At 45.8% G+C, this 25,754-nt stretch overlaps 1 protein-coding gene across 2 annotated transcripts; it reads right to left on the bottom strand.

Annotated features, from left to right (window-relative positions):
• Window positions 1–3,283: 3,283 nt before the first annotated feature.
• Uba1 (ubiquitin like modifier activating enzyme 1) lies at window positions 3,284–25,709 on the bottom strand. Of its 2 annotated transcripts, XM_048461623.2 has the most exons (27): window positions 25,569–25,709; window positions 24,751–24,846; window positions 17,118–17,234; window positions 16,941–16,999; window positions 16,675–16,843; window positions 16,452–16,586; window positions 15,403–15,509; window positions 15,087–15,177; window positions 14,855–14,987; window positions 14,258–14,355; window positions 13,833–13,979; window positions 13,523–13,699; window positions 13,310–13,414; window positions 13,143–13,223; window positions 12,752–12,907; window positions 9,981–10,146; window positions 9,658–9,854; window positions 7,619–7,683; window positions 7,191–7,386; window positions 6,506–6,580; window positions 6,204–6,393; window positions 5,142–5,230; window positions 4,812–4,904; window positions 4,498–4,689; window positions 3,982–4,083; window positions 3,767–3,867; window positions 3,284–3,609 (listed from the first exon to the last, which is right to left on the bottom strand). In XM_048461623.2, the coding sequence occupies exons 3-27, from the start codon at window positions 17,232–17,234 to the stop codon at window positions 3,474–3,476; spliced, it is 3,177 nt and encodes a 1,058-aa protein (XP_048317580.1). In that variant the 5' UTR covers window positions 24,751–24,846; window positions 25,569–25,709; the 3' UTR covers window positions 3,284–3,473. The 2 variants fall into 2 exon arrangements, with proteins under 2 accessions (XP_048317580.1, XP_048317579.1); XM_048461622.3 differs by lacking the exons at window positions 24,751–24,846; window positions 25,569–25,709 and adding an exon at window positions 21,944–22,152.
• Window positions 25,710–25,754: the final 45 nt, after the last annotated feature.

Here is a 25,754-nt window from a genome sequence, read left to right as displayed (position 1 = left end):
TCAGAACTGCCTGTATCTTCAGCTCCAGGGGATGTCATTCTTGTAAAATATATAATTACATGAAGTGAGTAAACACAAATGGACACAAATGTTTCACTTTACATTTTTCACTTGCTTTTCTCATCGAGTGTGGTTCCCTTATCATTAGCACTTTGACCAATAGTATAAACAATATAAAACTAGCCAGATGGTGGTGACACTCGGGAGGCAGGTGAATCTCTGAGTTCAAGGCCAGCCTGGTCTACAGAGTTAGTTCTAAGACAGTCAAGGCTACACAAAGAAACCCTGCCTCAAAAAAAAAAAAAAAAAAAAACCAAAACCAAAAACAAAACCAAAAACAAAAAAAACCCCAAACTAAAAAAAAAAAAAATTTGAAAAAAGGGCCTCAGTCTATCAGAATGTTGCATAGTGAGGCAACTTTTAGCCTTCTACCACATCCACATGGCATAACTCTTAAAACATTCAAACAACACATACCTGGGACACATTGGAAAAAAATTTATAGGCCAGGCATGGTGGTGCAACCGCTTTAGGCAGAGGTAGGTGGATCTCCGAGTTTGAGGACAGCCTGGCCTACATATTTGGTTTCAGGGCTACATAGAGACCCTGTCTCAAAAAAAAAAAAAAAAAAAAAAGAAAGAAAAAGAAAAAAAAGAAAAAAGAAAGAAAAAGAAAAATAAGGCTGAAAGGATGGCTCAGCAAGTAAGGGTACCTGCTTCCAAAATTGTGTCAGTTCCATCCCTGGGACCCATATGATGGAGAGATCTCCGCATATACACTATAACATGTGGACCCTCTCCCCCCATTAAATGAATAGAATCCAATTTTAAAAATTTGTATATGAACACACTTGTGTCATAGCACACAAGTGAAGGTCAGAAGACAACTTGCAGGAGTTGGCTCTCTCCCCCAGCAAGTGGGTCTTGGGAAACGAACTCAGGTTGTCAGGCTTGATAGTTACCTGCTGAGCCATTTTACCAACTCAGCTTGGTTCGAAACAAGTCTTCACATAAGCCAGGCTAGCCCAAACCCTTCTCTTCCAACTATCTCACCAATTACAGGTGTGTACCACCACACCCAGCTCTATACAGAACTGTGAATTGAACTCAAGTTTGGTGCATGCTAGGTAAGCAATAGCTACAGCCCTAGCCCATGTTTAAAAAATAACTGTGTATGGGTGTTTTGTCTGCAGGTACATCTGTGTTCCATGTGCGAGCTTGGTGTCCAGATCAGAAGAGGACACTGGATCCCTCGGGACCATGGTTATATAGTTTTGAGCAGGCATGCTGGTACTGGAAGCCCAAACAAGGGTCCTCTGGAAGAACAGCCAGTGCTACTAACTGCTGAGCATCTCTCCAGCCCTTCAGCTTTAGTTAGTTGTGCTTTTTAAAAAATATTATGTATACAATATTCTGTCTACGTGCATGCTTGAAGAGGGCACCAGGCCTCATTACAGATGGTTGTGAGCCACCATGTGGTTGCCGGGAATTGAACTCAGAACCTTTGGAAGAGCAGGCAATGCTCTTAACCGCTGAGCCATCTCTCCAGCCCCCTTTATGTAAGTTTTATAAGCCTTTGGACAGACATGTTTTATTTGCTAATGTCTCAAATACCTATAATAATGGCACAGTCACTGGCAGAGTCAGCACTAAACAAATAGTAATTGGCTGGCAAATAGTTCCAACACAAGAAGCACTATCTCTTAAGTTTGCTAGGTACAAGGGGCCCAACACTTGTTTGCTGAGCCCTGTTTCCTACCAGTCTGGTTTTGTAATGGTATATACACAGCAGTAAACTGGTATGCATGGTAGTGATCTAAGATACAGCAAGGATTAGTGGGTAACTAGCTGTTCTAATTTTTTGGTCTCATGTAGCCCAGGCCACCTCCAGAGTGATGGGATTATAGGCATGGACCATGGTTTCAGAAGTTGGTATCGATGGACAATGATATCGTATACAAGAGAATCCAGGAGTAGTGGTAAAGATACAAAAATGTCCAAAGAATCAGTTATAACAAAAAAGGTAGAAAACGAAGTATGTAGGATGCCCATGAAGGAACTGAGATGGTAGAAAATCAGTGCAAAGAATAGTATATGTACTGCTTGCCTGTAATGGTGTAACAGCAGTAAAGTGCTGATAGTTGGAAAACTCTAAATAGATGGTACCACCATGAGACACCAGAGGTACAGTACCTCTGTCATACAAAGTGGTATGATGGGGGACTAAGAAGGAACTTATATGGAAGGATAAGTTCATTCCAATACATCAGGCCAAGAAAAAAAAAAGTATGGACAGAGGTAGGCAAGAGCAAACACTGCCTAGGGCGGGCCAGAAGCTGATTTAGGAGGTAGATGTGGGAACAGGTTATGATGGGAATTAAGCCAACTCTGGGAACAAAACAAACAAACAAAACAACAAAAAAACCCATTCACCATGGATGGAGATGACTAGCTAGGTTGGCGTTTTCTTTTTCTTTTGTTTTTCAAGACAGGGTTTCTCTGTAGCTTTGGAACCTGTCCTGGAACTAACTCTTGTAGACCAGGCTGGTCTCGAACTTACAGAGATCCGCCTGCCTCTGCCTCCTGAGTGCTGGGATTAAAGGCATGTGCCACCACTGCCCAACTAGGTTGACATTTTCAACTGTTTGGAACCCTCAGCTAAGACAAGGAAGTAGCACAGCAGCTCTGGGCTTGGTGGAGCCATTGATGAGCCTCTTTGGTCCCATAGCCAGCTCTTCTCTGGAAGGCAGGAGGCCTGGGCACCTCCAAGAAGCACATATGGGCAGAATGAAGCAGAAGATAGACACAGTGTTCTCCAGATGTCCTTAGCCAAGTATGTCCATAAAAACTACAGTGTGCCTTATGACATCGGTGTTCCCTAGATTGGCTGTTTACGGCTCCTCAGCATGGTATTACCTGGACATTCCTGGCTGCTTCAAACTGGGGAAGGGATTTGCCCAAAGGATGGAATGCCAAAAATATGCTATCTTAGCCCTTTGCAGCTGTATTTGTTAAGTGTGTTCACTGTGAATGGAGGCAGTTAGGACATAGAGAACACAGGATTTGAACCCAGCTCAAATCACTCAAATCACACAGACCCAGGTACCTGTTTATATAACTTCCCTGCTACCTCCATGTCTGTTACATAGAATAGACTGAAGAGATCAACTCCCATTATTCTCTGCCCAGGAAGCTTGTAGCTTGAGTAGCTCATTGAGCTGCTATCTGAACCAGACATTTCCAGGATGTTCCTTTCTTCTCTGGAAACAGCCAGGATGGCTATATCTGGGTTATTATCTTTTTATTGGGATTTAGGTTCCAAACAAGGTACAAAGCAGTGGTGAGAGGGTCTTGGGATGCTGGGTGATAAGGGAATACCAGGCTTGGCTAGATGGACCACTGCCAGAGGCCAAATGGGAACTAGTATTGGAAGGGATCTGGGGGAGAACTGGAGCTTAGGGGAATGCACAGAGATCAGCGAATGGCGTATCGTACATAGGGGACCTCGACGTCCTCGCCACTTTCGTCGTTGCAGCACAACTCAAGCACCAGTGCCCGCACATGGCGGCCCAGCTTTCTCTTTGACACACGGCTCACAATTTCTGTCATCCTAGGGAAAAGGGTGAGGGTAAGGGCAAGAGAGGAAGGGAGGTAGGTGGGGACACGGGAGGTGATGGGTAAGAATGGAACAGCTCCAAGCTGAGGCTCCCCACCCAATGAAAGGAACACAGGGCCTTTCCCAGCTTGCCTGGCAGTAGCCTACTTACGGCTGATCCAACCGTTCCTTGAGCTTAGCAGCTGGCATGAAGAAAGAATAGAGCATGGACACACCCTGGGACAGCATGGTGATCTCTAATTTGTGCTCTGTCTGGAGGGCAGAAGGGGGAAAATAGCATTGTTATGATGGTGGGAAGGCCAAAAAAAAATCATCTATACATCCCATCCTCTAGGTGGGATGAGAGGGAGAAAGGGCCTTCCTTACCTTAAAGTAATCAAGGAACTGTTTGAGGGTCATCTCCTCACCATTAGGCTGCAGCCCTTGTACTTCAAAGCGATCCCACAATGTCCATTCTTGATTATAGTACTGCAATGCAAGAAAAGAACAGGATGTGGGCCATTCCAGAAGTCCCAACCCTCTGCCTTCCCTGCCCCCATTCACGCAAACCCAGTAAGTCAGATCAGAACCTTTTGTTCAAAGTCTCATGGCTCCCATATCACTCTGAGTAACAAGTGTTGAACCTTTACAATTGAATGACAAGGTCCTATGCCACAAGAAGAAATTCTTATTCTCATCTTCTACCCATTATCTTCTCAATCACTCTGATCTACTGACTATTATTCCTTCAACATGCAAAACATACTTTATACCTTAATACTCTTGTAAAAAACATGCAGGTATATTTCAATAGGAACTCTGATCTAGTGACCGGGTAAAATGTAAACCAAAGCCAGTTCTATTGAGATACAGCCCACTACAAGTCTCCATCTTCTGATGTACCTGGTGACGAGGTGCAGCAAGAGGTTCCGAAAACCCAAAGAAGGGCAGGGCCAAGTTCAGGAAACCATTTTTGTAGGAATCAAGCTGTTGGTGCCCCTGAACCACCTTGTACAGCTCCAGACACACAAGGCCAACTACAGCAGCTGTAGTCGTGGCAATGGCTGGGATGATCTTCCCTGCAATCAGCTTACTCTGAGCAACAGATCAAACAAGATGTTAGTTTTAAGTTGTAAGGGGTTGAAAGTCTAAAGAAGGACACAGATATAAGGAACTCAAGCCTGGAAATGGTAGAACATCAGGCTTAGAGTCCTTACCTTGTGCCGGTCTGCGGGGGAAATATCATAGTTTTCAGCCCGAAGATTGGATGCAGCCACAATGAAATCCATGTGGAAGTTGCTGTCATCATCCTGAGTAAGACAAGGAGATCAGATGAAAAGTTTTCCTGGCCTCTTGGGATGTAGGTATCCTCCAATGCAAATTACCTGCTGGTCTCCCCCAGATCAGAAGGAAATCTACATGGCAGCCCATGAATCTGATCACCATAAAGGGATGAACTGGCTCTATAGTCTTAGATCCCCATTCTTTATAACCCTGTCTATGCTTAGCTCACCCCAAATGTCCTATTCAAGGCCCCTCCCAAGCACCTTCTCAAAATCAATGGGGTACATCTTAAATCCTGGTAACTTGTCTGGGCTGGGCAAAGTGGCTTTGAGCTCCTCAAGACGGCTGTCATCTGCACAAAGAGAAAAAACACAGCCCTTTAGATGTGAGGGAGTGAGGGTGAAAGCCTAGGTAGGGCAAAAGAAATTCAGTTAGATACAGAATTTGGAGAGAGAGAAAAAGAGATCCTAGAATGAAGGGGCAAAGGGGAAAAGCAGAGCATAACAGAGCAAACCTGAAAAAGGCTAGAAGAGGCTATCAAGATCTGGAGAGATACTAGGAGCAGAAACAAAAACCACAGGAGAAAGTGGAGGTGAGGTGGAGTGATCAGAAGGGGTTGTCAGTCTTGAGGACATACTGTATAGAGACACAGAAGACATGGTGGGAATATAGGGAAGTACACAGCATGAATATATGAGAAGGATCTGAGGGGAAGGTGGAGAATATATGAAGAGAGGTGAGATAGGGAGGAGGAAATATATAAGAAGAAAGTCAGAAGGAACCTTGAGGAGGTGGAAGAAAATACTAAAGGAAATATATAACAGTAGGTATTTCAGAAGGAAGACAGAGAAGAGGGAAGGTCAACACAGGGTGGGGGTAGTATACAGAACTATAAACACATTACAGATATCCAAAAGGGAAGGCAGAGAGAGTGAATAAATTATAAATTATGATGGGTGAAGACATACAGAGAAACAGGGTGGGAAGGATGCACGAACAGGGAGACATGGGACATATGAAAGAGTCAAAGTGGGCAAGAATCAGGGGGAAACCCCTGCTGGAGATCATACCCCCTAGGAGAGGCAGAGAAAGAATAAAACCAAGGAAAATGCACACCAAGCAAGAACAAAGTTTGTTTTCCTGGTTGCTGGAATGGGAAAGAAGAGGAAGGGAGGGAGAGAATGTTCCCCCAACAGACTGTCTTCCTTTCAGGTGAGGGAGGTACAAAGTAAGGTGAGGTCACAGAGATACTAAAAGAGGACTAATGGGGAAGCTAGGAACAGGTAGGGACAGTGATTTCTGACTAAACTGTCAAACACCCTCACCAACAGAGGCATTGGCGCTCTGTAACTCCTGGTCAGAAACATGGATCTTGACACCAGACTTGGGGGTGAATTCGGGAACTTGTACTGACTGCAGAAGTGAAGCCACAGCAGCTCGATCTTGAGAGCCAGTCAACCCATAGGTCTGGGCAAAAAGGTTGGCAGCAGCCATCACATAATCCAGATGCAGTGTCTAGGGAACAGCAGGGCACAGTAGGGTTAACACATCTGCCCTTGGATAGGAAGCCACCACCTCCTTCCCATCCACCCATCCAATCCCAGGAAAACCCAACAAGGAGACTTACATTGTTAACATCAAAAGTAAGTGGATGTGGACAGCGTTTGGGTCCAGACCAAAATGGGGCCCCTGAGCTGGTAAGCTAAAACAAAGAAAGTTTCCAGAAGTAAGATCTTGAAATGAAGACCTCTCTGGGCAATCCTGACTTGTCATCTTGGCTCTGGATGCAGCCCACCTCACTACTCTTGGCTGGGTCCTTGAAGAGGGCTGGAGTCAATCATCTGAGACTCAACTACCATCAATTCTTAGATACTTTCTTCACAAATCCCTTTAGCAGACTGGACTGAATCACCAGACGTGTACTTAATATTTATAAATTCCAGTGAATCAGATCACAACTGTTCCTCCTTCAAGCTAAAGAAAGGAACAGAGAGAAGTGATTTGTCCAAATTCAGAGAGAGCTGGTATTTGAATAAATGACTTCTGAATCCCTGCTTCATGGTCCACTATAGCCCTGGTAAAAATCAGGTCAGACTCAGCCTATACACCACAGTGAAGGGGAACAGCAACAGAACCAATTAATTTGCTCCAAGAAAGGAAGGAAGAAATAAGATCATTCTTCTGACATCTCTTGCTTTGGATACCAGGCACATCTGAACTAGTAACTGGGAAAAATCACTTGAAGAGACTGCAGCAAACTTGTGATTGCAAGGAAATACATGCCACCATATGGACACATGAATGAGCATTACCTGGTCAGGAGGAAAGTTGTGCAGCAGTTGTCGGATGTTGTTACAGTACTGGGTGTGCCAGTGGTGGCAGGCCCAGGTCACGCAATCACCCCAAGTCTGTGGTCGCTGCAGCACCAGGCTGCGCTGCACAGCCTCCAGCACCTCCAATGGCTGGGTACCTGCCAGCCGCAAGGTCCGTTCCACAAACTTGGGGTCTCTATTAGGAAGTGAAAAGAGCCAAAGGGCAATATTACAAACACAGTGGGCCCTGAGGTAGGCTCTAGGGCAATCTTACTTTCTCCACAGAAAGCTTGTCTTGATCCCCCACAGCATGAGAAGTGAACATTTAGAGTCCTTTGAAAAGTGTGTCTAGTGCTGAGGGTGACAGCTGAAAAAGCATAGAATGTCTTTGCTGGCAGGCAGGAGAGTGGGGTATGTAAGTTACTCACGTGAGGTACTGATTAACATTTTCTGCTGGTTGCTTGAAAAGGCCTTCAAATTCATCCCGGGCCCACTGCAGATGGAACAAATGGATTTTATGGAATGATGGACAAAATGTTTTCACAGGTGAGTCATCATAGGTAACCCAAGTAGGAAATACACAGCAACTTGTGAAAGAGAAGCTCCTAACTTTCTCCATTCCTTCATTTTTGGCCCTTCAATTTAAGTCAACGAACTTGATCTGAGAAATAACTATTCCTAATGTATGTGTAAAAAAAAAGCATCAAGAACTGTACATGTGTACTATGCCTTGATGAAAAATGTGTATTGGCTAAGTGATTTTACAACTTAAAAACAAGATTTACAGCAATTAAACTTGCAGCAGTTCAATGCTGGGCACAATTGCATGAAACCCTGACTTAACAAAAAAGAGTAGAGAAGTGTTTGTCTAAATCCTAGGTTTGATCTCCAGCACCAAAACACAAACAAACAAGGAAACAAACAAAAATAGATTCAATCCAACAATGATTCCTATCTATTCTCTAGGGATTTAGCATAAGACATTGGCTCTATCCTCTTTCCTATGTGTACTTAAAGTGGTGCCAGCTAAACAGCCCAGTGAGATAAGAGAGAGGAAGAATATAAGGCACAAAGAAGTTAAGTTCATGACCACAAAATTGGTGGGCACACAAAACTGACACAACCACAGTAGGCTCAGAAGGGGAAATGAAAGATAGGTTTGGTCTTTCCCCACCCCTCTATTTCGACCCTTCCCCAGTGTGTGGACTCCAACACTGAACCTAGAATTCTGATAGCAATATAGCTATACTTGTGGCCTGAGTGCCCATCACACAGATGTGGTCACTTAACATTTTAGCTTCATTATATGCAGCACTGTTCCATATGTGCATCATATACAGACTACCATTGTGACAAAGCAGTATTAAACTCATTTTGCACAATTGATGGAGAAACCCGAATATAATGTGCTAGAGACAAATAACTAGAAGAGAGTGAAGGAAAGGAATATTTTGTTTAGCAAGAAAATAATGCTTTGGAGCCAGACATGGTAGCATATGCTTATAATTCCAGTACTCAGGAAGTGGAGGCAAAAGGGTCAGTTTAAGGTCATCTTCAGCTACACAGTTGAGTTTGAAGTCAACCTGGAATGCATGAGATGCTGTCTCAAAAGAAACAAAGAGGAAAAGCTGCCATGTAGGTACTAGGAACTGAACATGGGGCCTCTGTAAGAGTAGCAAGTGCTTGGGAGGCAGAGACAGGTGGATTTCTGTGAGTTCAAGGTCAGGCTCCAAAGTTACAGAGAAACCCTGTCTTGAAAAATACAAAAACAAACAAAAAGTAGCAAGTGCTCTTAACCACTAAACCATCTCTCCAGTCCCAATTTAAAATTAATATATATGGGTATTTTGCTGCATTTATGTTCAGGCACCACATGCATGCAGTACCCATGGAGGGTATCAGATCCCCTGAAACTGGAGTTAACACCATTGTGAACTGCCATGTGCCTGTTGGAGACTGATTTCAGGTCCTTTGGAAGAGCCGTCACTGCTTTTAACTGTTGAACTATCTCTTAAGTTGTTAGAGTGTGACATCTAATGAACAGAAATCAAAAATCCACCACCTCTGCCACCTCAGTACTGAGATTAAAGGCATATGCTACCATGCCCATATCAATCTAAGAAAATATGACAAACATTGTTAACCCTAGGTAAGGAATGACATTCCAGTATTCATCATTCTTTTGTTTTTGTTTTCTGAGATAAGGTGGTCCAAGGTGGCATTGACCTCATGCCTTAGCCTCTCAAGTACAAGTGAGCTACCATGCCTATCAACAGCAGTGGTTTTTACCTGTCTATGTACTGGAAAAGTCAAAAGTAGAAATTACAAGAATAAATCATTTCAGAAGTGCCAACTGCCAGGATGGTAGAAGAAAAACAAGTCTTATACTTAAGCCTGTGACACTCAAAAGTCAAGGAAGGGCCTGGTGGGCATTTCTCCTTTCCCCTGAGCCCCACTTACCACTTACCTGTAGAGTGTGTTCAATGGCATTGGGAAAGTTTTTCAGAGTGCAGATGGGAATGGATTTCTCTGGTGGGTCCTGGCTAGAGCTGTAGGATTCTGTCAGGAAGGGGATCACCACCTGTACGTTGCCCTTCGTGCCCAGTGTGCCAGACTCCAGTAGTGGTTTCCGATAGTATACACAGCGGCGATCCATGTACATGCCTGTATGATAGGTTAGGGACAATGATGTGATAGCCAGGAAACAAGAAAAGGCACACTGGGAAAGAACAAGAGGGCCCACACTCTCCCTCTTTTGCCCTTGCCTTCTTTACCAGCCTTCAAACTTACGGGCATCTACATTGTCCAGGGCATTGGCCACACCATCCAATTTTTGGAAAAAATCATCATCATAGATGCGCTCTGTGTCAGGACCTACACGGTTCTGGTGGCTTGTCACCTGGATGTAAGGATTCATCTGGCGTACAGCTGCAGCGGCCGTGTCAGACTTTAACTTCTGTGAAAAGTTGAGGGTACAATGTGGGACTCAGTTATTGGTGGATTCACTCAGCGTCATAAAGAGCTGTCCCCCTGAACATTCATCTAACATTAGAAGAACCAGCCCAAGTTCAGGAGGCTCCTTGGTTTAGCAGGATATTGAACGATAATGCCACACGGGCCAGAGCTGAGTCATATGTGGCAGTGAGATGGAAAAAGCAGCAGAAGACAAGCATCCATTGTAGACAATGGACTAGCCACCTGTCTTTTTTTTTTTTTTTTGAGACAGGGTTTCTCTGTGGCTTTGGAGCCTGTTCTGGAACTAGCTCTTGTAGACCAGGCTGGCCTCGAACTCAGAGATCAGCCTGCCTCTGCCTCCCAAGTGCTGGGATTAAAAGTGTGTGCCACCACCACCCGGCTTAGCCACCTTTGTTTTGTTTACCTGATACCTACTATTCTTTTAGGGAGCAGCAGGTTGGAGATTCTCCCAAACACAAGTAGATGTTAGACAAATAAGTGGTTTCATAAGTGTTATGAAACCAAAGTCAGGTCATATCCCTCCTCTGCTTAGAACCTTGGCTCTCATCCCCACTCAAGGAAAACTGAATTGGTTCCCAGGACCTTTCAGAGTAGAGCATAGTTCTACAGGCCTTGGGCACTTCCAACCAGAAGACCATCTAGTCTCCACACTCACCATAGCTTTGTAGAAATGAGGTCTTTCTTAAAGAACTAATGAGATCTGTAAACTAACCACCCTAGCAAGCCCAGCTTGCCCCTTTACACTTTGCAAAGTACCAACATTGACTCCAGATCTCACTGTTATATTGTATCTTTGTTATTTTGTTGTTGTTTGGAAACAGGATCTATGTAGTCATGGTCATGGAACTCACTTTGTAGACCAGATTGGCTTCAACTCAAGAGATCTGCCTGCCTCCTGTGTGCATCTGTGGGCCCAGCTGTATCTGTATTATATCTATTATGCATTCGTCCTTTACTACTTACCTTTCTCCACTAGCACCTTTACTCTTTTTGTTTGTTTGTTGAGACAGGGTTTCTCTGTGTAGACTTGGTTGTCCTGGAACTCACTTTGTGGCCCAGGCTGGCCTTGAAGACAAGAGATCTGCTTGCCTCTCAAGTGCTGAGATGAAAGGTATGAGCCACCATGTCCTACCTCATTTTATTCTTTAATGTACCTCAGGTATGTACAATAATAACTCCTAAAGTAACTATTCAGTGAATAAATTAATGAATAGGAATACTGGGCAGTGATACTGGCCTTAATAGAAGGTCTCACAGATTTCTGATATCTCAGTTTCAAACTGCAGAGAAGAGTTACCTGGCCAACTACAATGCCATCATTCAGGAGGCCTACTTTGAAAAATGGCCCTTGGTTGGAGTCTAGGATCTTAGATTTTATGGAAAAGTTCCCATCGCTCCTTCACCTAATAATAATGGCTCAGTGTGCCTGAATTGTTTGTGAACAGTACGGTTTATGTTAAACACTGTCTTTCCTCCTAGAGTCAAGAAACCAGATCCCAGTAAAAGCCCTAGGTAGAGATAGGCAGGCTTCCCTGGCTAGAAACTTTTCAGGTGTATTGTTATATTTGTTACTGGGGAAATGAAGTCCATCTTCTGCAACTCCACTGGGAGATAACTCTTAGACACTTGCTGTTGATTTAACTCCATGAACCTTTCTTCCTTTGCTGATTATACTGTGTCCTTTTTCTGTAAAAAAAAATCAGCCACTAGTATCCTTTAGGAAAGCACTGAGTTTGGGCAATATTTTTGGGAACCCCTAACACACTGTTCCAGAGCAGCACTGATAAGAGTTGGAGCGATGGTTCAGTGGGTAAGAGCACTTGTTGGGTCTTCCAAAGGACTCAGTTTTGGATTCCAGTACTCACATCTGATGGCTCACAACCTCTTATAACCCCAAATTCCAGTTCTAGAGGATCCAATAATCTCTTCCAGTCTCTTCAGGCACCAGGCACTAGGCACTCACACATACATATATAATAAAGATATCGTTGTTGCTGTTTTCAAGACAGGGTCTTCTCACTGTGCAGCCCCAGCTGTCTGGAACTCAAGAGATCTGCTAACCTGAGTGCTGAGATTAAAGGCATGCCACACCACACCTGGCAATATATCTTCTTTAAAAAGTTAAGGAAAAGGTAAAAGGAAATGAAAGGACAGGGGCTGCTAGGTCCCAGCACTTCCAAGGCAGAGGCAGGTGGATCTCTGTGAGTTCAAGGCCAGCCTGGTCTACAGAGCTAGCTCCAGGACAGGCTCCAAAGCTACTACAGAGAAATCCTGTCTGGAAAAACAAGACAAAAGAAAAGGGCAGGGGCAGTCTCACTCAATGGCAGTCTTTAACTAGCTACCCAATATTTGTAAAGCTCTAAACTCAATCCCCAGTACTGAGAGAAAAAAGAAAGAATGAAAAAGAAACTTTTGACTTGATGGTGGCTCAGAGGAGAGACAAAAATGAATGATTCATGGTAGGGCTATTTAATTTTTGCTAAATGAATATCAAAAACAGAGGGCAAGAAGGGCAAATTCTGGGGACAAGAAAAAGGAGAAAAGTGAGATGTCAAAGTTTCATCTCCTGCTTCCATTTATCTCACCGTGACATCCCAGGGCCGGAAAAGAAACTGTCGATTCAGATTTGATTTCTCAATGGTGTCCATGTCTGTGACAATGACTTCTCCACCCTCTCCACAGCCTAGCCCAATCATGGCAAAGTTTTTGAGCAATTCACAGCCAATGGCCCCTGCACCCACCTAAAAACATCCAAGAAGAGACACAGAGGCAAGTCAGGGTAAAGCAAGCAGATATAAACCATAAAATTCTTCATGCCCACAGGAAACAACAGGATTGAGCAAAAAGGTCTAGTACCACATATTTAGTCCCAGGGTTGTAAAGACACCCCACTTCAGAATGCAAAAGAAAACCCCAGAGGGAGTGGCCAGAGACCAAGGGAGGTGCACATGTTAGGTGTTCAATGAGGTCACTCACCAGGAAGTACTTTTGCTTGCCCAGCTTCTCTTGAAGGTCTGAGCCAAATACAGCTACCTGCCCATCGTAACGGTTTTGACGCTGGGGGATATAAAATGAGGAGGGTCAGAGAGAAGCTTCCCCAGAAACACTCCAGAAAATGCCTTTCTTCCAGTCCATTCACATACCGGGAGGCACTTATCCTCTGTAAGAGCCTCTTTGTCTTCTGGGAGACATTCAAGAGCATCAAAGTATAACCACTGCATGATGGGCATAAACTTCCCAGAGCAGGCCTAGTGGAGAAGGAAAAAGGAGGTGGTCAGTGATAAGCAGACCCTGGTACATATGGATAGCAAATAATGAAGGAAAGGCAAAACCCAGTCCATTCCCACCCTGCTAACCTTCATAACTTCCTGGGCAGCGAGGCCCCCAATGAAAGCATTTATGGGTGCCAGGTCCCCAGCAGCAACATAAGCTAGCTTTCGTATAAGGTCTTTATCCAAGTTGTCCTGTTGCACTGCAGGTGGGGACCGAGCATTCACAGCCTGAGCTAGGGCCACCAGTTCTGTTGCATCTTCCTGGTAGGGCAAAGGAAACAAGTAAGCATCTCTCAGGTTACTGTCAGGAGATGGACAGTAGACAGGCAGAGGTATGGTGGGCCTTTAGCACCAAGGATTTCTATTCTGGCTGGCTGCTGGCCCACCTACCCACCTCATTTCGTGGTCGAGGTGGTCGGTTGTGCTGAGCACAGAATTGGTGCAGAGCTTGGAAGCCAATGTGCAGTTGGGCAGGGCGAGAATACTTAGCAAAGTCAGTCATTACAAAGTCAGGCTCTGCCAGTGATGCTGGCAAGGATTTCTAAAAATGAGAAGAAAGGAACAGAGAATTTGAAACGGTCTAGTACAGTGGTTCTCAACCTGTAGGTCATGACCCCTTGGCAAACCTCTATCTCCAAAAATATTTACGTCACCATTTACAACTGCACCAAATTACAGTTATGAAGTAGCAACAAAATAATTTTATGGTTGGGAGGTCACCACAACATGAGGAACTGTACTAAAGGGTTGCAGCGTTAGGAAGGTTGAGAACCACTGGTCTAGAACCACCCACCAAGAACCACTGTACCCAATACTCACAAAGCTAATCTTTTTAGGTACTTTGACCTGACTGACGATACCTCCACGGATGTAGTCAGAGAAGTTGGAGGTGTCACATATACTAAAGGTATAAGGACCTAGAGTGGATAGGGAGGCTGTCAGTCTTACATACCCTCCTTAAAGTCCACACAACTCAAGTGACAAGGAAAAAAAAGGCCTGCCTGACCCAGTGCAGATGCCAGGTACTATCTTTCAACCCCAGGCCCCATTCGTGAGATCAGAAACCATCTCCTCTGCCCCAGAATCAGTTCAGACCCCATGAGAGCCTGTGTCCCTGACCCCAAGTCTACACTGGTGCTATTCTTACCCAAACCAGCTTAAACATGAGCAGATCTTCTGATCTGCTCTGTTCAAAATACAGGAGGCTCCTTCACCTCAACTCAGATCCCAGAGGCCCATGCTCCTATTAACAATTCAAACAATTGGTCCTTCTCCCCCATGCCCATCAGCTCTGGTGGGGTCCCTGATTCTCTGAAGCACCTCAGGCACTCAGGCTATTGCTCCCCTCACTCTTAACTCAGGAACTCCTCCCTTTGATCTCCAAGACCCTAAGGTACCCCCATAGTCCCAGCTCACCCAGCACTTTGATCTCTATGGGCTGACAGCCATTGAGTTGGATCATGCCCTGGACTTCTGAGAATGAGACAAAATCACCACTCTCAAATCCATGTCGGGCCTCGTCAAGGCAGGTAACCACACCGGGATTGTCCTGGTTAAAAAGGAGTGAGCAAGTTAAGGAATAATAGAAGACAAGAGAGGACTGCCACTGCCTGTCTGTCTTCCAGACCACTGGGGATGGCCTCCTTACCTTGGTCACCATTGAAACCATAGCACTGAGTGGCTGCTCCCCATTGGAATCTGTGAGGATCATTTCCTCTCCAAAGTCACAGAAAAGTTGCCTGTAGAGAGTGGCAAGAGGACTGATGCTTGAGGCCACAAGAGTCCCCAGGCATCCTTCAAGGTGCAGTGGATACTGCTGAGGAAACTTGGCACATCACAATGGGGATGTAACAGCACTAATGCCACACAGATAGAGGTGAATATAAAACTTGAGTGGCAAAAGAGGGATGAGGGTCTTTGGCCTAGGAAAGTTTGTGGGGAGAGGCATGGAGAAGGACACTCACCCAAATAAGCCTCGTGTATCTGCTACCACTAGCTTGATGCCACGGCTATGACAGAACTCACCCACTCGCAGTTGTTCTTCCAGGGGGCTGTTGGTAAGGACCACCACCTGTAGAGAAATAAAGTCCATGTCAAGAGCCCAGAACTAGGGGGAAAGGGAGAAGAAAGAACAATGGCAGCAGACTAGTAGGAAGGTTCAGGCAGTTCTGAAGGCAGAGTTGTTCAGGTTCTCCCTGGTCCTCTAGGCCTCTCTCATAAAGACCTTCTGGGGATTAGACTCAGTGAGAGGAAAAGACAGCAAGGAGAAAACAAAGGCTTAGAGCATGCCAGGAAAGGTAGTGGTACTGGGCATAGACTGCAGAATAGCTGACTCACTTGTTTGCTAACTGTCTACAACCCTGCCATGCCCTGTGAGACATAGGCAGGGTAAAATTATCTCCAACCAGAGTCTGCGCTCACTCATACTATACCTATCTGTTGGTGGCTCTCAAGATGCTGCCCACTCCACAAGTTTTGAAACTGCTCTCCACCTTCTCCAGAAACATCCATCCCTGCCTACCAGGGTGAGTTCCTACAACTCTGTCAGACTGCTGCTACTGCAGCACTTTGACTCTTGAGGACCTTAGCCCCATAGGGCAGACTTTTAGCTCTCACAGCCTAGACTTTTTAAACTAGTAAATGCCCATGCCACTTTCCCTGTGTCCAAATTGCTATTCTTCATTCTTAACCCTCAGAGGAACCCCATGAAATCAGTACTGCTGTGTTTCCTATTCTAAAATGGAAAGAGTAAGGCCCAGGATCTAAGTGACCTGCCTAAAGTTACACTAGAAGAGCTAGACACAGCAGTATAGTTTGCCTCCAGTGTGTTCATAACTACTATGTTGTTTAAGTGGTTTGTCCACATCTTTTCCCAAAAGGTAGGCACAGGGTCTCATCTTGCCTGCATCCTCTCTGATACCCCAGACAGCTGATTAAATAGTGAATAGTACCAAAAAATACCAAAGATGAGTTCCAAGAAAACCAAACAGGAAACTGAGCGGTAGCCAAGTACCTGGAAGCCACTAAGGAAATCCTCAACAAGAGGCCCTGTGTAGGCAGTGACAGGCACATAGCTGTTGAGTTCAGCAAGTCGGGGCTGAGATACCTCAGCCCGATTTTTACCGATGTCTTCCTCTCGAAGGTAAAACTGCAAGAGGGGATGACAGAAAGATAAAAGTGAGATGGCTGTGGCACACAGAGGCTGCTGCTTGGAAAAGAATGTTGGGAAGAGGTACCTGGGAGGAGAGATCAGCCCACTGGGTAGTGCCCTGGTCATGTAGGGTGACAGCCTTGACCCCACCAAGGATGATGTTCTTAGCAATTTCCACACCCAAGCCCCGCAAGCCTGAGACAAGCACGCTGGATGTCTGGAGCCTTTTCATCGCCTCATGGCCCAAAACATACCTGTCAAGTTAGAAGAGATTCCAGATCATTGTCCAGCCCACCTGATCCAAGTATTTCAGTACCCCTCCCACTTCAGGGAGACTTGGGCCTAACTTACAGCTGCCGGGAGTAAAGGCCCTCGTCTATGTCTGCTTCACTGCCGTTCTTCGCCATTCCCTGGGGATGGAGAGCAAGAAAAGATTCAAGACAAGTACAAGTGGGGTATTAAAATGGAAAGCAGTAAGACTCCTCACCCCATCATCATGCCAGCTAATCTCCATGGGAAGGTACTTACGTTGGTTGGCACTGAGGGCACTTCGGACAGCACGGACTGGGCAGGGGAGCAGTTAGAACCCGGCTTTGGATCAGGCCCGGACACGCGACGTTTCTTGGACAGCGGCGAGCTGGACATCTAGAGGAAAAATGGCAGGATATTTTTCTGGTATTTTTTATTTGTTTGTTTTAAATACAGAGCCTCACCGTGTAGCCCTGATTGGCCTTGAACTATTTTTTTTTCTATTTATTACTAGTAATAATTGGAGAAGACTTAGGTATTAGCAAATCTACTTTAGAAAAGAAACTGGTAGCAGGGTGGTGGTGGCTCACACCTTTAATCCCAGCACTTACTTGGGAGGCAGAGGCAGGCGGGATCTCTGGGAGTTCGAGGCCAGCCTGGCCTATAAGAGCTAGTTCTGGGACAGGCTCCAAAGCTACAGAGAAACCCTGTCTCAGAAAACCAAAAAGAAAAGAAACTGGCACAGAGAGATGAAGTGGCTTGCCCAGGTTCACACCGCTGTCAGACTCAAGATTTGAACCAGGTTTGGCTTGCAAATCCACACAGCTTAGTGCTAAGTCATTTTGTCTCTCCCTAGTCCAGCATAAGGGAAAGGCTCCAATCCTATGGAGTAAAAGACCATTCTCAGAGGACAGATGTGGACTTAGGAAATACTCAGGTTTTAAATCTTGACCCCTTTATAGGTATCATGTGGAGCTGTTCCCTCACTTTAATATGGCTCCATGGTGTTGCTGAGATGAGAAAAGATACAGACCATAGGCCCTAGTGGGACTCAGAGCAGAGCTTAAAGTCCTGCACTTCTCCCAGTCTTAGGGGGTAGAAAACAACCCAGGCCAATAAAACAGGCCACTGGAAAAGAGAAAATGCACACTTCTAACTAAAGTCTCTTCTGTATGTGAAATCCTTCAACAGGTTAGCAGGTCAGAGGCCACACTAAGCACTTTATGAGCCTTGTCACTGTCTGTCCTCAGGGCAACCCTGTGGGAACTGCACTACTACTATTTACCCCAGCTCACACGGAAGGAAAAACTTCATTCAGGGATGTTTGGTGACTTGACCAAAGTTCCTACTCGGAGTGGTTGAACTGGGATCAGACCAGATCCAATGACTCTGAAGTCCAAGCCACTTCTCAGAGTTAGCAAGTTTCATGCTCTCAATTGTCCTGATCCTGCAAGGCAGGATTTAAGGTCCCTGTTGAACAAATGAGAAAACCTGAGCTCACATGGTCAAGTGACACACTAGATCCCAGATGGGAGGAAAACCACCACCAATATAACCTGCTGTTGGAAGTGAAATCTAGCGGCGGTGGACTCAGATGCTTGGAAATAAAAGCTAGAACCCAGAATCATTTTTCAGGCGCAATGGCTCTTCAAAGCACTGAGTATTTGCTTATACCCTGTCTTCTACTCACACAACTGAAGCTTTTTCTGACCCTCAATAGCACCAACTGCCGCCAACATACCTAAGATTCCATCTTGGCACTATCACTTTCTAATATGAACACAATGACAAGAGCTCCCTACCATCTACCCCATCAGTCCCAAGAGTAAAGGGCTTTGTCTGACTCTAACAATGCCTGTGAACTACATAACCCTATGCTCCTACCATAAATAGAAAGTGAAAGCTTAAAGAACTCCACTCACTTGCCCTGGATGTCACTTGCCCAGTATCATGCAGCTGGTAGCAGTTTGTGAGATTTTTTTTAGGTGAGTAGTGTCAGTATTTGGCTCTGGGTCCAGCCCAGGCTGCTCTGAGATGGAAGGTAAAGAAAGGGAGAGGAGGCGAGGCAGGAGGCTGCCTAGAGCCAAAGTCTGTCAGAGAAATTGCTGGGAATGTTGAGATCCAATCTGGGTAGGAAGAGGCTTGATAAGTCAGGAGCAAGACAAAAGCAATTCCTATGTTCCATTTACTGGCAGTGACTTGGCATGAGATCTCATTTCCTCTAAGTCAAGTTTCTCCAAAAGTTAGGAGAAAAGGAACTGTCCTGATGAGTCTAAAAAAACTATCCGTGGTTTCAAAACTCAGGGACCCGAGGACACGAGTTCCTCCCCAGGCTCCGACAGCAGCCTCCAGTACTTAGTTATCTCCCTTGCCTTGTCAGCGGCTGGTTTGTCCAGGGCATATGCTTTCTCCACTCCCTACATCAGTCAAGACCCAGGGCCAGAGAGCTCTTTATCAGACCTTTTACCTCTCCACCCCTAGTGCTGGCAAGAGTCTAAGCATGATTGGGATGACTATTCAAAAGTGGACTTCGAAGCCAGGTGTGGCAGTACATGCCTGCAACCCCAGGGCTTATGAGGCAGAGGCAAGAAGCCTAAGTTTGAGGCCAGTATGAGCTGCACAGTGAGACCCCATTTTGAAAAAGAAAATAAAAAGGGACATTTCAATTGCCAGATTTTGGGGAACCCCTTTATCAAGGCAAGTGGGAAGAATCTCAGGCAGGGACCTCTGGATAAGAGCTAAAGATTCCCCCAGCCTCATTCAAAAAAAAAAAAAAAAACACCCCAAAAACCTCAAATCCACATCGTCTCTCTCTCTCTGTCTCAACATGTACTTAGCCTTCTCTGTTGGGCTAAATCTTCCATAACGTGCTTGGCAAAGCTGAAATTAAAGCATTTCGAAACTTACCTGGGGTCTCCAAACCAATGACTGAAGCCTAAGAATAATCTACTCCCAAAACAGAGATCGCTGAGCAGGGGAAGCCTGCCAATTAACTCAAAGAAGCTATAGTGCTGGGGAGGATGTTGAGGCCTGTCAGGCTTCCTGGGAGGTGTTAACTGAGAAGTCCTTGAGAGTGTGAGAAAGGCATTGGGAAGTGATTGAGCTCAAGGAGCTCTGAAGGAAACAGGAAGAGACCCAAAAGAGACCTCAGCAGGCCTTACAAGTATCGGGGGCACTGGGCAAAGTCTTAAAGATTTAAATCTTGGATCTCTAGAAAGAAGTGGGAGAATGCAGCACCTGAGACTACTGCAGGAAGGTGTTGAGGCCGAAAGAGTCTCAGATTCCAGTGATAGAAACCCTTCACCAAAAATAATGGGAATTCACAGAGAAAGGTCTCCATGCGGAGGACACTAGAGCGCCAGGAAGTCATGAGGTTAAGTGCAAAGAAGCTAGGAGAGGTCTCTGAGGGCACACTCTTGAAAAGGGATTTCTAATGGAGCAACAAAGGCCTTGTGTTGTTCTAAAAGGCAACAAAGCTGCTCTAATAGGGTGGAAAAGGGCAGATAAGTTTCAGATAGCTTAAGCCTTAAAAAGGTTACTAAGTGCTGAGGATGGTGACGCACACCTTTAATCTCAGCACTAGTGAGGCAGAGGTAGGCTGGTCTCTAAGAATTTGCGGCTTGCCGGGTCTCTCTCTCTCTCTCTCTCTCTCTCTCTCTCTCTCTCTCTCTCTCTCTCTATATATATATATATATATATATATATATATATATTTATTTCAGGGCAGCCAAAGCTACCCTGTCTCAAAATAATAATTATAAAAATAAAGGTTACCAAGCAAATCCTGGCTAAATCTCCAAGTGGAGTTAGGTTTCTCTAGCCAATTCTGTGACTCCATGACTCAACAGATATTAAAGTTTTCTACTCTGGTGGAGGATAAGTAGGTCTGTTGGAGAAAAGGGATCTGACAGTAATAGTGGGGTTCAATGAGGCTAAAAGCAAAAGCTGAGACTTCCTGAATGAAGACGGTAGGAACCTTTAAAAGGATGAGGGCAGATTCTGATGCCTATTGTTAGATTAAGGAATCTATAAGGAGAGAAGCTACTCTGGTATCTGCTTTTGAAGGCAGAAGTTGGGTCTAGGATGAAACTGTCTGGCAGATGAGGTTACAAATCAACAGGGTCTGAAAGAGTAGATGGCAGCAGGAGATTACTGACGGAGAATTGTGTCCAAACAGGTCCTCCCTAGTGTCTAGTCCCTTGAGAGGTTCTAGAGGAAAGATACTGGAGGTTAAGGATGGTTGATGGGGAAAAGATGAGGCCTATTGAGGAGACAGCCTAAGAAAATGAGAGCGTGAAAAAGGAATACTTAAAAGCAGGCAAAGTCTCTAAGGGCAGATTCTAGGAACCAACAGAACCTCTTAAAGAGTCTAAGAATGCTAAAGAGTCTAAGAATGCCAGGATACCACGATGATGCTATGTCAAGGCGGCATTGGGAGACCTCAAATGTGGGAATGAGTCTCCACAGGAAGGCCAGGCATATAGCTTTTCACTCGGTCTAATCCAGATGGCAGCTCAACGGACTGATAGTATCCTGGGGGGGGGGAGGGGGAGAGGGAGATTCTGGACGAAAATGCTAGACAAGGCTCTTCTTTCGGAAATGAAGGCCATGCGGACCCTTCCTGAAGTCTGGTCCCTCTTAAGCCATGAGAGCAAATAATGAAGGACTAGGAGGCGTCTCAAGGGAGATTTCAGGGCTCGGGACAGTCTACAATAGCACACAAGTATGGATGGCTTTTACAAGCAGTAATGCTGAATTTCTCTGCCTTTATGGGAGACTGCCGGGAGTTCTGACAGGGCTAGGGACGGGATCAAGATATCTCGTTATAGCTGTTGAGCCAGAAATCTCCAGAAGCCGAGATGGTGGGGAGGGGGGGTCTCATGTCAAGGTCAGATCTCAGAGCCCAAGGGAATAGGGTGATCCACGACAGAAATGATCCACCCCGCCCTAGGATTTGTACTCCCCCCACATTCGCTTGTCTAGTGACTGCTGATACCAACGACACCGCAGCACACCCAGACATAGGGCTGGCAGAGAGCCAGCAGGGACCCTCCCATGCCTCCCAGAGCCCTTGCTTCGAGCCAGGTGCAGAGAAAACCTATTACCAATGCCGGTTCCCCGGGTCGCGCCGCCGCCAACTCCTCAAGGAGCCGAAGTCAAGCTCGGCCGCCACCGTCCTTTTTCTCCTCCTCCTTCCTGCCGCCTGAGCCAGCTAGGATCACCGCCGCCTTCTCCTCCCCCGACCGCTGTGGTTGTGGTCTTCCCTGCCACCTCCCTCACGCCAGCAGCCGACACAAGATGGCGGCCGCAGAGCCCAAGGCCGGAACAAAACCTTGAGCCCCACCCCCAGAAACCCGGATGCAAGCGGACCGCGCCCACTCATGAATCATGTATTTTCCCTGCCTGCCCAGTTTGGGACTTCTGTAATTAGAAGGAGAACAGCTCCACCAAGTGGCTCCAGAGGCAGTAACTAGAAAAACAGGTAGAGCAGAAGGCCACGCCCCATGGGATACGAATAAAGAATAACTGCAGCTAAGCTGTCAAAGAAACCAAGGAAGGACCTCAAGGCCATTCTTCCTGATGGTGAATTATAAAACAAGACGATGGTTTACTAAGACCAGGCAATCAGAAAGTAGATGTTAAAAGCACGGCAATCACACCCCATGCTCATGAATAATGAATGTTCTTGCTGCTGCCAGGAATCAAGGAGACCAAAGTGACATCTTACTCATGAATAATGCAAAACGCTCAGTGGGCTGAAACAAAAGAGGCAGGCCTGCCTTATTGCTCCATCTAATACCCAGTAAGCAAGAAATGGGGCTACTGCAGGGAATATGCACTCCCTTGGCTCCTGAATACTGAATGATATTGTGCCTGCTCAACTTGGAAATAGAAAGGCCAAGGAAGGTTGCATGGAAGGGGCGGGGGTCATGGTACATGCCTTTAATCCTAACACTAGGGAGGCAGAGGCAGGCAGATCTCTGAGTTTGAGGTCAGTCTAGTCTACAGAGCGAGTTCCAGGACTGCCAGGGCTACACATAGACCCTGTATAGGGTGTGTGTGTGTGTGTGTGTGTGTGTGTGTGTGTGAACTAAAAGAAAGGTACACCCAGGTAGTACACGCATAGTGACATATGCCTATTAATCCTGGCACTATACTAACGGAAATGAAAGCTGGAGAATCGTTAGTTTGAAGCCAGCCTGATTACCATGGAATCCGGTCTCAACAAAAGGACAAATTCTGTGAGGCTTGTGGGCCCTGCCCAGCAAGCACAGATTATGAGGTAACAGTCAAGGTATGTGTCATAGGGGAATAGGGGATAACCATTCCCCTATTCCTCTGTGAAGCCAGAGGGGAGCACAGTCCTTGTTCTTTATCCCTGACCATCTAGGGGATTATCTTGTCCCAACTAAATCCAGACTCACTACATGCCTTTGATAGACAATAACAGTAATAAAATCAATTCACCTCAGGTTGGAGATGTAGGCTACAGATAAAGTACTTCCCCAACATCCTGGGTTCAATCCATAGTACTATAAAAAACAAAACAAAACACACCAATCCCCACTTCAAAAAAAATCTATCCAACTCAGACTGATAAAATGTGTCATGAAAATGGGTATGGAAAGGGTCTTTGAGCAGTGTTGCCACAAGGCATTGTAACAATTTTCAAATATATATAACTAAAGTTAATATGTAAGCATATTTGAATTAATCTAAAATTACTTATGTGTGAGGATATATCTAGTCATTACAGAAAGTATCCACTTGAATGTTTTCAGATCCAGAAAATGGAAATTAAGAACAAGAAATTACCCTGTGATTGAATTTCAGTAAGTAAAACAGTGCCTGACACACATACCATATAATTAACCTGAGCAGTAGCAACACTGTTTTCTTAAAAGTCAGGGTCTTGCTGGGGTGTGCTAGTATGATTCCTGTAATTCTATAGTACTTGGTAGGCTGAGGCAGGAGGATCACTAGTACCCGGCAAGTCTGGGGAAACAGACCCCGGAGAAAGGGACATAGATAAACAGCCACACAGAGAGGGAAGAGAGGGAGAATAGAGAGAAGAGAGAGAAGGAGGGGAGAGAGCAGAGAGGAGGGTAAGGGAGCAGAGGGAGGGGAGACGAAGGGGAAGAAAGAAAGGAAAGAAAAGAGCTAGTTTTGCTGTGTTGCCCATACTGGTCTCAAACACCCTTATTCAAGAGATCCTCCTGCTTCACTCTGTCCCAACTACTCCTTGTAATTCTACAATACTTGGCAGGCTGAGGCAGGCAGGTCCCTAATTCTCTGGCAAGCCTAGGGAAATATAGTGACAGCCTGGAGAAAGGAGTAGGAGACACAGAGGGAGAGGGGAGAGGGAGGGAGGATATGAGTACCATGGAGCCCACCAGAAATAGTACCATTAAATTGGTTTGGGGAAGGCCATTATCCAACTCTGAAACCAGACAGGTCAGATTTGAATCCTAGTTCAGCCACTCACTGTGCGACTTTAGGACAAATTACTTACCTGTCCTGTGTCTCAGATTCCTCATCTATGAAGTAGGATGAAACCTACTTTTGAGAAGTTGTGAAGATAAAATGGTTAATAAAAGTAACTAAATGGGTGTAAACTATTCTTATTATCCTAAATACCCACTTTTCGGGCTCCGAAAAATACTTGCTCAAGATCCACAACAGTAAAGATGGATGGGATTTGAATTCAGAGTCTTGGTTAGTAATCTAGAATTACTGAGACATAAGGCACGAATAATAACCACGGCATCATCTCCAATAGACGCCAGGTTTAAATCCAGGAACCAGTGAGGGAAAGCTAACTGCGGAACCCGCAGAAGCTGTAAAGGCCACGCCCCTCATAAATTAAGCAGAGTTGAAAAGCTTTTTAAAATACCCTCGGGGCGCTACTCACCTTCACAGATTGTATGGATTATCAATAAAGTCTAGTTTGTGAGGCAGACTTCGGGATACCCCGTCAACACGCCCCTTCCGTACGTTGATCCGCCCCCTAGAGAGTAATTCATAAGCTGACACTTCTAGTGGACCAGGTGCGAAAGAGGGTTCACACCACAGCCCCACCCCTCATAAATGAATAAAGCGGCAAAGGACCGCTCAGTAGCCCGGTGACTCTACGTCCGCTCGGAAGAGCCCAGCAGAGAGAGTCTTTACCAGCCTCGGTTGAGAGGTTCCTCTCCTGGCGTCTGGGACCCTAATGTGTCCGGGTCTCACAGCCCAGGGTAACCAACCGTGCAGACCTCATCACCTAGTCAGAGGTCACAAAGGGCATTTATACCACAGTGCCACGTCGGTGGTGGAACCTTCTTACTGTCACCCGGTCCGGTGCTAAGACAAGCCATCCCCAACCCCCCCTCCCCCGCTTTGACTTTAGTAACTTCAAACTTCTCTCCTCTTGGGAAGCCCGAAAATCCTACCCACCGACAGAGTACTCATACACAGACCCTGAGCCTCCCTAAGCGCCCCCTAAACCCTGCTTCCAAGGGGGTACAAATCTGCGTCTGAGAACTATCCCCATAAAGCAGACTACTAAATACCACCCAAGTCCCCAAGAACCGCCTCGAAAGGGTCTCCTCAAAAGTAGACACCTTCTGAATGCCACCCGGGCCCCAAAACCTCCAAATATGCCCATTCGGAATCCCTGAAGTTGATATTAAGGAAGCACCCTCTTCCAAATGCAGTCCAGGGGCTTGAGGGCAATTTGCTCCCGCTCACCCCCAGTGCTGGGCGGAAGCTTCGCCTTCCTTCAGGAGATAAGCCGAAGCCACAGGGCAACGGAAGAGCAAACCACCTCCGACGGGCAAAAAGAACTAGAGTTTGCGCGAGCTCGGAAGCGCGGGGCCTTAGAGGGCCGGGTCTGGGGTGTACCATAGATGCCTGAATAGAGGGGCGTTCTCCCTG

The sequence above is a fragment of the Myodes glareolus genome, chromosome X (assembly GCF_982192425.1).
Source record: "Myodes glareolus chromosome X, mMyoGla1.1, whole genome shotgun sequence".
Taxonomy (NCBI): domain Eukaryota; kingdom Metazoa; phylum Chordata; class Mammalia; order Rodentia; family Cricetidae; genus Myodes; species Myodes glareolus.
The sequence above is the reverse complement of the archived record's forward strand: the minus strand, read 5'-3'. Positions and strand labels throughout refer to the sequence as shown.

What these genes read in the sequence shown, in the direction of transcription:
- Uba1 (XM_048461623.2), bottom strand. Translation starts at nt 17,234, where the DNA reads ATGTCCAGCTCGCCGCTGTCCAAGAAACGTCGCGTGTCCGGGCCTGAT. An exon ending in CACCTCGACCACGAAATGAG is followed by an intron (nt 13,700 to 13,832) that starts GTGGGTAGGTGG and finishes TTGCCCTACCAG; the next exon opens with GAAGATGCAACAGAACTGGT. An exon ending in TTGCTGCACCTCGTCACCAG is followed by an intron (nt 4,084 to 4,497) that starts GTACATCAGAAG and finishes CTTGCATTGCAG; the next exon opens with TACTATAATCAAGAATGGAC.